The following is a 12,697-nucleotide window of genomic DNA, read 5'->3' on the forward strand; positions in this document are numbered from 1 at the left end:
GCATGCGCGGACGCGAGGAAGCAAACTAGGGGGTTACGTATTTTCGTTTCGGCGATGAGTAGTTACGCGATTATCGTGCAGTATCGGGCGGTAACGTGTTTGTGGACGTTCACGTTCGGACAAGACACTCTTACTGGTTTCACACAGCAGAAGTATTACGCTTCATTTTCTTGAGATCTCTGTGGAATAGAATATAATATTGTTCTCGGTCACTTTGCACCGAGTCGTATCGTTTCCGCTCGACTGGATAGGACGCCCGTACACTTCCAATGGCACGGGCGCACGCATACGTGCACACACAGAGGCGTACGCATAATATATGGAACTAATTGCTCGCGATAGCAAGAGCGAGACCGCTCTTACACCTCGCACACGTAACGTCGTTCCACCTTAGCTCCGCGTAAACAATTGCATCACGGACTGGCGATTGATCGGGAAAGCTTGAGAATGTGTCTCGTTCCCAGAGAATGAGACAACGGCCTGGGAGCCTATCGGTCGCGATTCGGCTGACGAAAAAAACGAGGAGGAACGCGACAGCCTGCACGATTCGTCATGCCGCAAGACAGTCATCGAGACACGACGGAAGCGAGTATGGCAGCGACGAAGATTCAAGCTAATTTCCGGGGTTACCGGGTTCGGAAGCGGTTCAAGGAGTCGCAGAAAGACGCCAACTCGCAGTCGCCTATGGATCAAGGACAACGGGACGAGTATCCGCGGGGAAAGGGGGAGTCCCCGGTCCCGGAGAAGGAAAATGTAGAGCGGGTGAGCTTGGAGGAGAAATCTGCGACGAAAATCCAGGCCGGAGTGCGCGGCTTCTTGGTCCGGAAGAGGCAGGAAGTGGCCCGGGTAGCCGCGACCAGGATCCAAGCCGGTTTCCGAGGTTTCAAGACCAGAAAGCTGCTGAAAGAAAGCGGACAATAAAGGTGGCCACCGTCTCCCCGCCTCGTTCCTCGTCTTTTATCGTTCTCCGTGCCGTTTCAGAGTGTACGCGTTACACGCTCATTGTTCCGTCGAGACCACCGAACGTGAGACTGACAGGGTCCTATAGATCGTTTCCGTTCCGTACGTATCGTTCTCGGTGTAAACAAGCGAAGCCAACGGGACTCGGTAAAACGAAGGGAAATCCAGTGCGACGTTAGATAACCGAGTGACTATAATTATTCGAGAATGACCGCCTAACGTTTATTACGCAGGTCGGATACGCGTTCGAGAAATCGAACCGTTTCTCAGTGCTACCAGTGCCCTCGAACGTGCTGGCCTTTTATTCAGCCGTTTTACCCGCCACGTAAAAATCGTCGCACAGTTCGCTCGTTCTCTATCGTCTCGCTGTTATTCTAGCGGCTTACGCCGCCTCCGAACCGAACCAGTGATCTCCTCGCGGCGAATGGATCCATAATTATCGGGGGAATAATCAAAATAGCCTCGGTGGTCACCGACGACGACGTTTGGCAACGACATTGACACTGGTACACCGCGTTAGCGCGAAAATATTTCGTCGAGAGACCAGTTAATTTTTAACCGCAGCCCAGTACAGTCATGCACGAAACGTTTCGCCCGAAAATCTCGAGTGGCATCGGGCAACAGTGTTTCCTTTGGTATCCGTGTCCTCAATGAAAGTCTCTTGGAGGTATATCATATTACATTCAATCACACGCGCACATGTGCATATACGTATCTCCTCGTAACGTCTCCGCAACGGAATTATCGATTCGCGAAGATACATCGGTTTTTGTACCGCGTCGTGACGTTGCTTCCGAGGATCCACTTTCTTCTTCTTTTTTCTTTTCTTTTCTTTTCTTCTTTTTTTTTTTTTTTTTTTTTTAATTATTACGACTGCACGGCGCAACGTAGAACGTATTTAATCGACGTACGAGCAGAAATTTCGAACGTAAACAATGAGAAAAGAGGAACACTCGAGTCGAGAGGGGAGAAATCACGGGTCACAAATATAAATAAAATACGAAGTATCTTAACGGACATATCTAACAGACAGATCCGGGACTTTTTTTTTCGTTCCATTTTTATTTACGAAATGCGGGTTATACGTTGATAAGTGGTACAATTATTTTCCTCGTCGAGGCTCCGAATGCGAAAAAAGTCGGTTTGCAAGATATTGTATTTTTGTATTGTATTTCGATGCGATTAAACGGTACACGTCGACGGAGAAACATTTCTCTGAACGATGAAACGGAACAGTAATATTATTATACCGATTACATTTTATTCCGCTTAATTTTATTATGTTTGCGAATAACGTTGCTTCTCAATGAACGTATCAGAATTTGTAGTTAATTAATAGGAATAAATGAAATTTAATAATTGGAAAGAAATGTTCTCTATCTCTCTATCTCTCTCTCTCTCTCTCTCTCTCTCCAACTGAGTTTAGTTCATTTTTGCCTTGGTTCAGGATCAATGGGTATTTTTTTATTTGAATCATTAATGCAGTCGTATTCATGAAACATGTATCGTACCTCGGACATTCCTTCCATTTTCATTTGCGACCGATAGATTTGATTCTAACGTTCGTGTGTAGAGTTGGTTAACGGTGCATGGAATGGTTTGCAAGTTACATTCGTCTACGATCGATGGTAACCATTGGATTACGAATTTTTATGCGTTTATGCGAAATTGCACGTAATGCACAGCCAGAGTACAGTATTCTTCACAATGTTTTCTAAGGGAGATTATTTTCCATTGCAATTCCGCTTTTCTAATTACGCTCCTACAGACTTGGAACCGCGTACAGATCCGCGGTCTAATAATCATGCTGGTCGAGTGCACGTGCAGCTCGAATAAACGCTTACGAAATTCGATGCTGTGTATTATAATACGGTAGTACCTCGATGATTCACACGTAATCGGATGCACAGCCCGGATAATCGAACAATAAAACAAATGGAGAACAGCGCGACACCGTTCCGAACGATTTCGAGTAATCGAAGCTCGAGTGACCGAGGTTCCATCGTGTCATCGTCGTTTCTCTATAATTTTCCGAAATTGCCCTATAAAAATTCCTGTTATAGAGTTCTATAACAGGTCTGGCTCGTCTATCGCCGAAAACCGAAGGAACCGACAGTCACTTCGCTCGGTTACGTTTTATCCGCTATGAATCGCATGAGACGCGATCGATTGGAATTTTTCGATTACACTGCTAACGAGGTAACGGAGCTTTACATGTCCCTTGATTCATCGATCATTCGTTCTCGTCGTTGTCTTCCCGTGTTCCCGTCTTTCGCTTTTATTTTCCTTCTCGTCTCGGTCAACGTGGTAGAGTATTGTCGCGAGTGCTCGCTTATAGGCGCATAAAGTATGGAAATTGAAGCTCCGTGTTTTTACTCCGGGGATGACACCGGTCGACCAGGTCTATTTCTTTGCAGTCCTGGTCGTCCGAGGGGCAACCGTAGCACTGGTAGCAATTGCAAATCATACCCTCGCCGCAGACGCCCCATTCGTTGCTCATCCCGCCGCAGGTCTCGCCGGGGCCCTGCAAACGAAAAGTTATTTCCCGTATTCGTCTCGCGAACAAGAACATTACAGAGTAGAGTCTCCGCTGTACGAACCGATTTGAGATCAAAACGATTCGGATAACAGAACGACGCGAGATCTCGATTATACGAAGTTCATTGGAACCGAGACGGTTTGGATGATAGAACGATGCGGTAGGATCTCGGTTAACCGAACCAACGGCGAGCAAGATGGTTCGGATAATGAATAGTAATTAATTGTTAATCGAACGGTGAAGCAAATGAAAACCGACGCACCGTTGGTTCGAGTAACCAAGGTTCTACCGTGTAACGAACCAGTTAACGATTCGATAGCTGACCTTTGCGCACACTTCACCGCAAGAAGGTATCGTCTTCACACCGAACTTGCAGTCGCCACAGGTCTCCCCGCAGGGTTCGCATAAAGGATGCCTTTCTCTTCTCACTTTGATCGACGGATACCCTAAACACTTGTCGAACCTGGTCAAGCACAATGCGTTATCATTGGTTCGTCGAGCAGCCCTACCGATTCACATTCGATAACCGTTAACCCTTTGCACTCGACAGTCTCCTCGTCGCGCTCGTATCCTTATCGAACGTCGACGTTGCATAGAACCGATGGAAAAAGAGCAATCGAGGGAAACAAAAGTGTTCCACTCTGATACTTCCTCGCGATCGAACGTCCACCGTCGAAACCGGTAAATCCCGCGGCATCGTGTGCAAAGGATTAATTCCGTAACGCGGCGCCGAAATCTGCGGTCCCGATCGCGCGACTAGAACCGTTTATCGCGAATCGGCGCCGAAGAGAAGCTCTCAGGACAAAAAGGTTCTTACGCGAGTACAACGAGTACCAGTACCGCCACGCAAATCGTCTGTATGGCCGACATTTCGCTTCGTGGATCTGCAACAAAATTCAAATCACCCGTTAATCGCGTCTGAACGCGGAACGACGCCCGTTTTTCGCGCCGACGAGGGGGGAACACGCGGCCTCTCGCCCCGGATTATTCCTCGCGTGCCGCCGCCGGACCGACGACACGCGGGGCGGTTGTAACGCGGAAAAGAGAAGAAAAAAAAGAAACCTGTGTACCGGTGCGCGCCGAGCGCGTGAAATTACAGCCCCGACGAAAGTCCGGCGATCCTCCGACGAACCGTTCGACCAGTTCCATTCTATTTCCTTGTAAACGAAACAACGAGTACCCGTTATCTCTGCCTAATTGCTCTTATTGTTCGTTTTCTAATCGATTCGATATGTGCACATTTCGAGCAGAGGATGGCTGGCGACGTGTTCAATGAGCGACGTCTCGATTTCTATCCTTGATCCAGTTTTTTCTTTTCTTTTTTCTTTCCCGCCCAGACTCGCCGGGGTTTGAAGTGCACGGTTGTCGGACGCGAAATTCGCGAAAGGCCAGACGCCAGGCGCGGGCGTGCGTGCGTGCGCGCGCGCGCGCGCGCTCGCCTCCGATCACGTTCAAGACAAAGATCGCCGGCCATGCGATTCATTTATCGGCGACCGTGTTGAAACGCGAAGGCGATTTTCCTCCTGCTCTTCGACCTTTTGCCGATTCATCGTCCCGCCGGCTCACTTTCTTTCGCCGTGCTCTACCGGTTTCCCCGGATCGTTACGCGCGTTGCACGCTGCGCTAGAATGTTACCATTCTACGAATCTCGGTGCGTTGCGTACGCGTGTTATTGAACAATAATAATAATAATAATAATAATAATAATAATAATAATAATAATAATAATAATACAACAGCAACAGTAATAATAATATAACAGCGACAACAACAACAACAACAATAATAATAATGAAGATAACGATAAATTTATTGACGAAAACCCTTTGATACAACAGAAACAATAACAATAATGAAACTGAAAATAACACATAGCATGCTTAAAGAATATCAATAAATAGTGAGTCGTATAATACAATGGGTGCACGAGGGTTAAAATCGGTCTCCTCGTAGAAGTCATTTCGAACGGTCCGCGGTAACGTATGGAAACCCCCGTCGGACGGGGACCGGTCGTGTCGGATCGGTCGCCCGGAAGAGATTCGTTTCCTTGGAAAGTTCCGTTACAAAAGCGATGACCTTGCGGGCGTCAGCTGATCGACGCGTGGAAATGCGGATGAACGTTCGATTTCGAAAAGCGCCGGTACCGTGGTATTTGTTTAAAATTCCCGCGTGCGAAGGGGGAGACTTGGAGCCTCGCTAAACGGTCAGCTCGGACGGAGGAGGACAACCACGCTCGGCCAGCAGCCCCCCTCCCCCGGTTTCTCGTCTACTAAGAATAGCAAAAGGATTTGCGTTGGTCGTGATCGATGCCAGATTCTCTTTCAGCATCTTCGCTTCTTCTTTCCTTACCTATTTACCTGCCTATCTAGATTTACATCTCTACGCGCATTCTCGTCCCCCGTGCCGCCCGTTACCCCGTGGCCGCTTTCTCCCGTTAAACTCGTCGTCTGTCACTCTCGTCGCTCTATAACTCATTAAAGTTGCTCTACGACTAACCACGCTGTGGTCCTCCGTGTCTCTGCAGAATCGGCGTGTTAAAAAAACAGACGCATAGCGGATAATCCAGTTTCCCCGTGCTACTGTCGAGTCGAAGAACACCCTCGGCGAGACGAGAACATGTTAGAGTATGTTAGATCGGACGAACGAGTCGCTGCTGAGAAAATGGAAACCCGTGCAACACGTTAATAACGGAATAATTAATAATCTGCCGATGTTACTTCGCGTCCGTGGCAGGGGTCGCTGTGTACCGTTCACACGGAAGGAGGGTAACCCCGGAAACCGCGACGATAACGAACGCTCGACAATTTACGAGAATGTATTAACTACCCATCGACATTACCGCACACGTTCGCGTACACGCACGTCGCGCGTGCATCTGGTGTATCTATCGTATGCAAAGAAAAATACTATCCACGACACCGTACACGATTTTCATCTGCAAACGTGCTGATACCGCATCTTTCCCGTTTTCTCCCTTCGTTAACGATACGTGTGACTTTAATGTCCGTCGTTGCTCTGAGAACACGCTACCGGTAGCGCGAGAGACGCTGAACCGTTGCCGATCGTCTTAAAAAAAAACAGAGAAAAACAGTGAAGACAGGACCGCCTGTTTACTTCCGCTTACGTTGCCACGCTAGTGTTTCGTCTCCTTATTAATTCTGCCAGTGGCATTAACAGCTTCGCTCTCGTTGCCCAGCATTCGCGTCGAAGGTGTCTTAACCGACGCACTGAACACGAGAATAAAGAGGTTCCTCTAAAATCGTAATCTCTCACGATCTTCTCTCGCCGTTCCCTCGTTAGCGTCGCCTTCTTCTTTCTGTTACGGTCCCGGTACCTCTTGCACGGCCCTTTACTCGCCCCTTCGTTTTCCCGCCCACCCTAGCCATTCTTCTCGATTACAGGTCGTTCAATGAAAACGATCCTGTCCCGTGGATGCGAGAGAAAAATGGAAACGCAAGGTGACCCGACGATCTCATTGCCGAAAGAATGGACGAGTAACAGAACGACCATTGTGCGTACAGCGACACGATCGGTGCTCACCCTAAATTGAATTCTAGTCAACGAAGAGTTCTAATGATTATGCTTTCGAGAAATTCTCCCTCTGATAGACACACCGAGCGGTGAAAACGCCGAGACGTTGAATGTGCCATTGAAGCCAAGTGCGCTTTGTTTTATAGGGACCTGAACAAAGGGAAGGAGAGGGAGAGGAGCGTAGGGAGAGAGAGACAGGGAGAGAGAGAGAGGGAGCATAAATTCACCCGGGAAGACGCAATGTATACCCGGTGTCTCTTCTCCCTAGTAGAGATCCTGGTTGCCATGTGAAATTCTTGCTTTCCGTCCAATTATATCCGAACGATGTCGTAAATATTCCTCTGAACACGTCTTTTCCAATTTCAGTGAATTTTCTCGACGGACGTCTATTAATATGTAAATGCTCTCGGGTTGGCCGTTACGAAAAACGAAGATGATCATTCATCGACGCGCGTCATTTGCACTTGTTACATCCTATTAACAACCGCCCTAAATCACCCTGTCAACTTTATTCGCGCGATAATGTATTTAATCAACTGTAGAATCGGCGGACGCCGAAACGAAATCATCGGACGTTCGTATATGTTTCAGAGAGACGTCCAGCAGGAAACCGACAGAGGGGGAAGAAAGGAGCGCTTCGATTTCAACCCTTTACACGCGGAAAGCGTTGATCGTTATGCTTATCGATTGCCACGGAGAGATTTGACAGAGGAGGTTTTTCTCTCTTCGGCTAGCGTGGCAGTTCTAATTTCTTTTTATTTTTCTTTTTCCCCTTTTCTTTTTTTTTCTACGAAGATACCGTACCCGAGATGATCTGGCAACGAGTCAGCGAATTCTTAACGTACATTTGCGAACGGATCGACCGAGCAGAGACCATCTTCCTTCAAATGAAGAATATTTCTGTGATGACCAACCAAATTCTATTTTTGAAAATGGCCGATCTAATATACCTGCACAAGCCCGAGATGACGTATCTTTACACGTTAATGTTTTACAACGTGATCACGTACTGCGTTAGCTACATTAAGGAATTGATCGAGAAGGAGGATTGGTCGCCGTACATAACTCTCACGGAAAGATCGAAGATCAAACATTTAGCGATGTCCGCTACGAAAATAGTACTGGAATGGACTAAGGCCGTTACATTCGTCGTAACGTTAACGTTTATGCTGCTCGTGTTCGGTTTGGAGCAGGGTCTCCATAATTACAAGTAAGCGATAACGATAGAAGTGAAACAGGGAGAGGATGAGAGTTCGAACGGAACAGAATATTCGAAATTATCCTTCCGATATCTGTTTTTGTTATAGGCCGTCGATATTTTACACCGTGGTAACGTGGGCTTATTATTCAGCGACAGAGAAGGTCTTCGTTGAGATGTTTCCATCGATTTTCAAGTTCTTCCAAGTGGAAGCCTTCGAGAACATGGAGGAACTTTATGCTCCTGTATTACTAAGATCATTCACCATCATTGTATCTGTTTTACACATATCCCTCCTTCTGCCAACGATGTCCTGGAGATTCCTGCTTGTCTCGAGCTACATGAACATTTATTTGAGATTGAAAGACCTTTTGAGAAAGTTCGCGCCTCTGTTGCAACGTGAGCAGCAATTTCTAAATTACTACAGGAAAGCAACGCCTGAAGAAATTTTTCGTTTCGACGATGTTTGCGCTGTTTGTCTTTGTAATATGGTCAAAGCGAGAACAACACCTTGCCACCACCTTTTCCACGCGGACTGTTTACGTCGATGCCTTAAGATTAGCGATACGTGTCCTTTGTGTAAAAGAAAGCTGAAATTCCAATATGAATCGGTATCGGATCATCAATAAATCACAGAATTACTAGTTCTGTATCTTTTGTTGTTTTAATCGAACGACAGCTAAATCATCGCTACTTGATGACTAAGTTTTCTCTGTGTCAAATTTCAAATTGAAAATAGTCTTATAAAATGTGAAAAACGAAGAGGGTAACAACTTTTTCATTTACGTAAAAACGCGAACATATTAAACTTTTGTTCTTTTGCATTTTACAATTCTTCATTAGTGATATTGATTCTACTTGCTTAGGTTTCTCCTATGTATTTAATTGAAATATCTGTATATGCACCATCTGGAGCTTCATAATCAGGTATCGCTGGAGTATTCACTGGTCCAAATACACTGTATGGCAGAAATGATTCATCAAACTGAAAATGAAATAGAATTTATAAATAGTTGTTAAATATGGACATCTATAGAATTATTTTGTACCAATTGTTAATATGAATAAAACAAATTTCCATTGTATTACACTATGCAAGTAATATTTACTTCTATTGCTTTCTGATAAAGTTCCTCTGACTCAGCTTTAAGTTCCTTTAATGCTTTCTCCTGTGAAAGCAGAATAGAGTTTATAGTATTTGAATCTTTCAACCACTGATTCAATTTGTATCTGCACCATTCTTTTTGCAATAATGCTCTCCTGTCTATTTCCTCGGGAGATAGAACAGTAACCTTACGTAACCTTTTCCTGTAACATACACAATATGTAATTGCATTATGTACAATTTTGCAAGCAATAGATAAATAATAATGTAACCTACTCTTTTTCCTCGATTAACTTGACTGGTACTTCACATTCATAGATAGGTTTCAATTGCTTAACAATACGTTCTAAACGTTTAATTTGTTTTTCCAATTTCTTTCTTTTCCTATCTTCTCTCATTTTAATAACTTGGGGATCAATTCTTTTTTTCTTTTTAAGTGGCTCTCCTCTACAAAAAAAGATTAGTACAATACATAATGTTTAGAATATTATAATGTTAAAAATAAAGTTAGTAAACATAAAATTTTGATTTACTTACAAAAGTATATTAGTGACTTGAAAATACAATGGATTCGAATATGTGGAAATATATCGCGGATTAACGGCTGAGCACACAGACAGTCTGTATCAATATACAAATGAAATTATAGTTATCAACATATCCAAATATCCTAAACTTTATATATTAATTATTACCTAGCGAAATTATTAAGCAAATGAAATACACTCATCACGTCTATAAAGTTTTTATAAATTACTCGTAACCTCAATAATAGTTTTTCCTGTGATTTTTATAATTTTTGTTTATAAGTTACTTTGTTTTTCAACTTTAAATATTAATAATACAGAGGACGCAGGAAATATCTGGAAATTAATTATGCAAGAAAAACCTCACAAAATGTTCTATTCAAATGTCAACAAATACCAAATAAAATGTACACATTTACGTAAATTGAATTACGTAGATAAGTAAAAAAAAGTCTTAACACAATAATAAATATGATACAGTGTAATATACTAAACTGTACAATAAAATAATAAATGAAATTATTACATAATGAACGAAAAATTTGATCAAAGCCAAATACTACTAGTGTTGCTTTCGTAAAATTGCTTTAAAATGATTTAAATTGCTGAAGACGATCTTATAAGAGATTTTATAAAGTGCTTTAATTTTGAAAAAGTTTAGTTCTAACAATAATATTAAATATATCTGTAACTACTTATGAGCTAATCGAAAGATAAATCCTGTTTAACCTATTCGGAGTTGACCGCTCTGTATTACCCATCGAATACAATTCATGTACAACGATTTTTCACGTACACTATTCAACGTAGTATAACATTAAATTTTGCTATTTTGGAGTCGTAAGTATTAAAATTAGATTTCGTGTGTTATAAAATCAAATATTTGATCAAATTTATAAACTAAATATAAAGAATATCCATACATCTTAAACCTCTTGCAATTCCAGCACGCGCGTGACGCATGCAAATACTGTAAATATGGATGGACATTTCTATAACCTATTTTTAATTAATATCAATTGGAATTTTTAAAATTCAAGTTGTATTAAATAAAATTAGCGCAAATCTCATAATTATAACAAAATAAAAGTAATAATTAATAAAAACATCATGTGTTCGTTAAATGATCTTGGGTGTGATACTTTTGAAATAAGTCAAACAGTGGAAGAAAGTGAAATACAGTGAGTATTTTGTCAGCACGAACAAAACACTTTACATGTATACTGTCATTATTTTTTATCTTTTATAGGACTATTAACTCTACTGCTGCTACCACATGTGTAACAGACATTAAATTATCCTGTAAAAAATGTGACTCCCAAGAAATTGAAGCTTCATTAAGGGGCAAATCTGGGTACTGCAGAACATGCCTGTTGTCCACGTTGATGCATAAATTTAAAGCCACCCTTGGAAAATCCAAATCAGTTCGTCCAACCGATTCAATACTTATTACTCATTCAGGGAAGGCAAATTCAACGGCACTTGTACATCTTATGACGGATAGTGCGAATGAATCAGCTTCTAAAAGACTTCAATTTAAATATCAAATGCTATATGTAGATGGTAATATTGATCTTTATATTGGTGGTGACTACTTTTTAAAATAAAATATTAATACATTCAATTTATTGTCATACGTTTTTTTATGTGTGCATAGATGGCATGGTAAAAGGATTTTCAACAGAGGAAAGAAAACATATTCGAAATGCATTAGCTAAAGAAGCAGAACAACTACAAATAACAATGTATATAACTCCTTTGACAACCCATACCACTGATATTCTTTGTGAAGAAATTCAGTCGATAGATGCTTTGCGAACAAATATGACTCACAATGATGAATCTATATTACGAGAAATGTTTGATGGAATTGAATGTGAAACAATGAAAGATGAACTCCTGCGACAACTAAAACAAAAAGTATTTATATCAGCAGCTCGCAAGTTAAACTGTAATAAAGTTTTCATTGCTGACACTTCTATTGATCTTGCAATAAAAGTGCTTGGAGATATATCAACAGGGAGAGGTTCTCAAGTGCCCCTAAATGTTGGTTTCTCTGATACAAGGTATATGGATGTAATATTACTTAGACCACTCAGAGATTTTACACAAAATGATATTAAAGGCTATTTGGAATGCCATAATATAATTCCAATTTTTGCATCTGGAAAATCTAATCAGTTATTTCCTGGTTGCATAAGAAACATTGCAAGAAATTTTGTCCATCACTTGGATTCAGACTTTCATGGAACTGTTTCCACCATATATCGTACCAGTGAAAAATTAGCAACAAAAATGAAAGAAAAAAATATTCCAAACGATAGTAAAAACGTTAAAATTATTAATGACAAAGATACATGTATACTTTGTGAATTGACTTTGAATTCCTGCAATTTGCAAGGAGAGCAACTCTCAGTTGTTCAAGCCAGAATATTTTCTGAATTAGTGTCAACAGATGAAGATTTTCCATCAAGCATGAGTTCTAATTTGCTAAATGTTTATAATCAATCAAAAAATAAACAAATGCAAGAAATAAATGATTTAGAAAAAAAAAATTGTCACTGCGGTAATAATACCTGTATTGAATTTAATACATCGCAACGAGAATTAATAGAAGCACACCTCTGTTATGCCTGCAAACTAATAGTTTTAAATTCAAATCAGAAGTTCGATTTATTATGCTCATTTTTATATAAAAAAATTCAAGAGAAACTACAGATAACACGTTTACGAGAAGAAATATCGGAATTCTTATTATAAAAATACTTATTGTAGTAACGAATTAAAGTATTTTATTTAATATTTTGATGATTTTCCTTTCCTACTTCTTCACTTTT

General features: G+C 41.7%; 5 protein-coding genes across 6 annotated transcripts; 3 read left to right on the top strand and 2 right to left on the bottom strand.

Moving 5' to 3' along the window:
• Positions 1 to 62: 62 nt before the first annotated feature.
• LOC116423821 (uncharacterized) lies at positions 63 to 2,330 on the top strand. Its single transcript, XM_076369846.1, has one exon. The coding sequence runs from the start codon at positions 553 to 555 to the stop codon at positions 919 to 921; it is 369 nt and encodes a 122-aa protein (XP_076225961.1). The 5' UTR covers positions 63 to 552; the 3' UTR covers positions 922 to 2,330.
• Qbp-1 (Queen brain-selective protein-1) lies at positions 1,766 to 7,626 on the bottom strand. The gene is made up of 4 exons (XM_031969541.2): positions 7,040 to 7,626; positions 4,317 to 4,383; positions 3,824 to 3,962; positions 1,766 to 3,484 (listed from the first exon to the last, which is right to left on the bottom strand). The coding sequence occupies exons 2-4, from the start codon at positions 4,367 to 4,369 to the stop codon at positions 3,293 to 3,295; spliced, it is 384 nt and encodes a 127-aa protein (XP_031825401.1). The 5' UTR covers positions 4,370 to 4,383; positions 7,040 to 7,626; the 3' UTR covers positions 1,766 to 3,292.
• A 152-nt stretch (positions 7,627 to 7,778) lies between these two features.
• Positions 7,779 to 10,777, bottom strand: mRpL40 (mitochondrial ribosomal protein L40). Of its 2 annotated transcripts, none has more exons than XM_031969538.2 (5): positions 10,590 to 10,777; positions 9,871 to 9,954; positions 9,610 to 9,780; positions 9,338 to 9,536; positions 7,779 to 9,213 (listed from the first exon to the last, which is right to left on the bottom strand). In XM_031969538.2, the coding sequence occupies exons 1-5, from the start codon at positions 10,619 to 10,621 to the stop codon at positions 9,091 to 9,093; spliced, it is 609 nt and encodes a 202-aa protein (XP_031825398.1). In that variant the 5' UTR covers positions 10,622 to 10,777; the 3' UTR covers positions 7,779 to 9,090. The 2 variants fall into 2 exon arrangements, with proteins under 2 accessions (XP_031825398.1, XP_031825395.1); XM_031969535.2 differs by lacking the exon at positions 10,590 to 10,777 and adding an exon at positions 10,029 to 10,179.
• LOC143174785 (uncharacterized) lies at positions 7,840 to 9,321 on the top strand. Its single transcript, XM_076369844.1, has 2 exons — positions 7,840 to 8,240; positions 8,338 to 9,321. The coding sequence occupies exons 1-2, from the start codon at positions 7,840 to 7,842 to the stop codon at positions 8,855 to 8,857; spliced, it is 921 nt and encodes a 306-aa protein (XP_076225959.1). The 3' UTR covers positions 8,858 to 9,321.
• Positions 10,778 to 10,891: 114 nt separating the features above from the next.
• Positions 10,892 to 12,656, top strand: Ctu2 (Cytosolic thiouridylase subunit 2). Its single transcript, XM_031969526.2, has 3 exons — positions 10,892 to 11,041; positions 11,110 to 11,423; positions 11,518 to 12,656. Exons 1-3 carry the CDS (start codon positions 10,971 to 10,973, stop codon positions 12,618 to 12,620), a joined length of 1,488 nt encoding a protein of 495 aa, XP_031825386.2. The 5' UTR covers positions 10,892 to 10,970; the 3' UTR covers positions 12,621 to 12,656.
• The last annotated feature ends 41 nt before the right edge of the window (positions 12,657 to 12,697 follow it).

Source organism: Nomia melanderi, chromosome 8 (genome assembly GCF_051020985.1).
Source record: "Nomia melanderi isolate GNS246 chromosome 8, iyNomMela1, whole genome shotgun sequence".
NCBI classification, from domain to species: Eukaryota; Metazoa; Arthropoda; class Insecta; order Hymenoptera; family Halictidae; genus Nomia; species Nomia melanderi.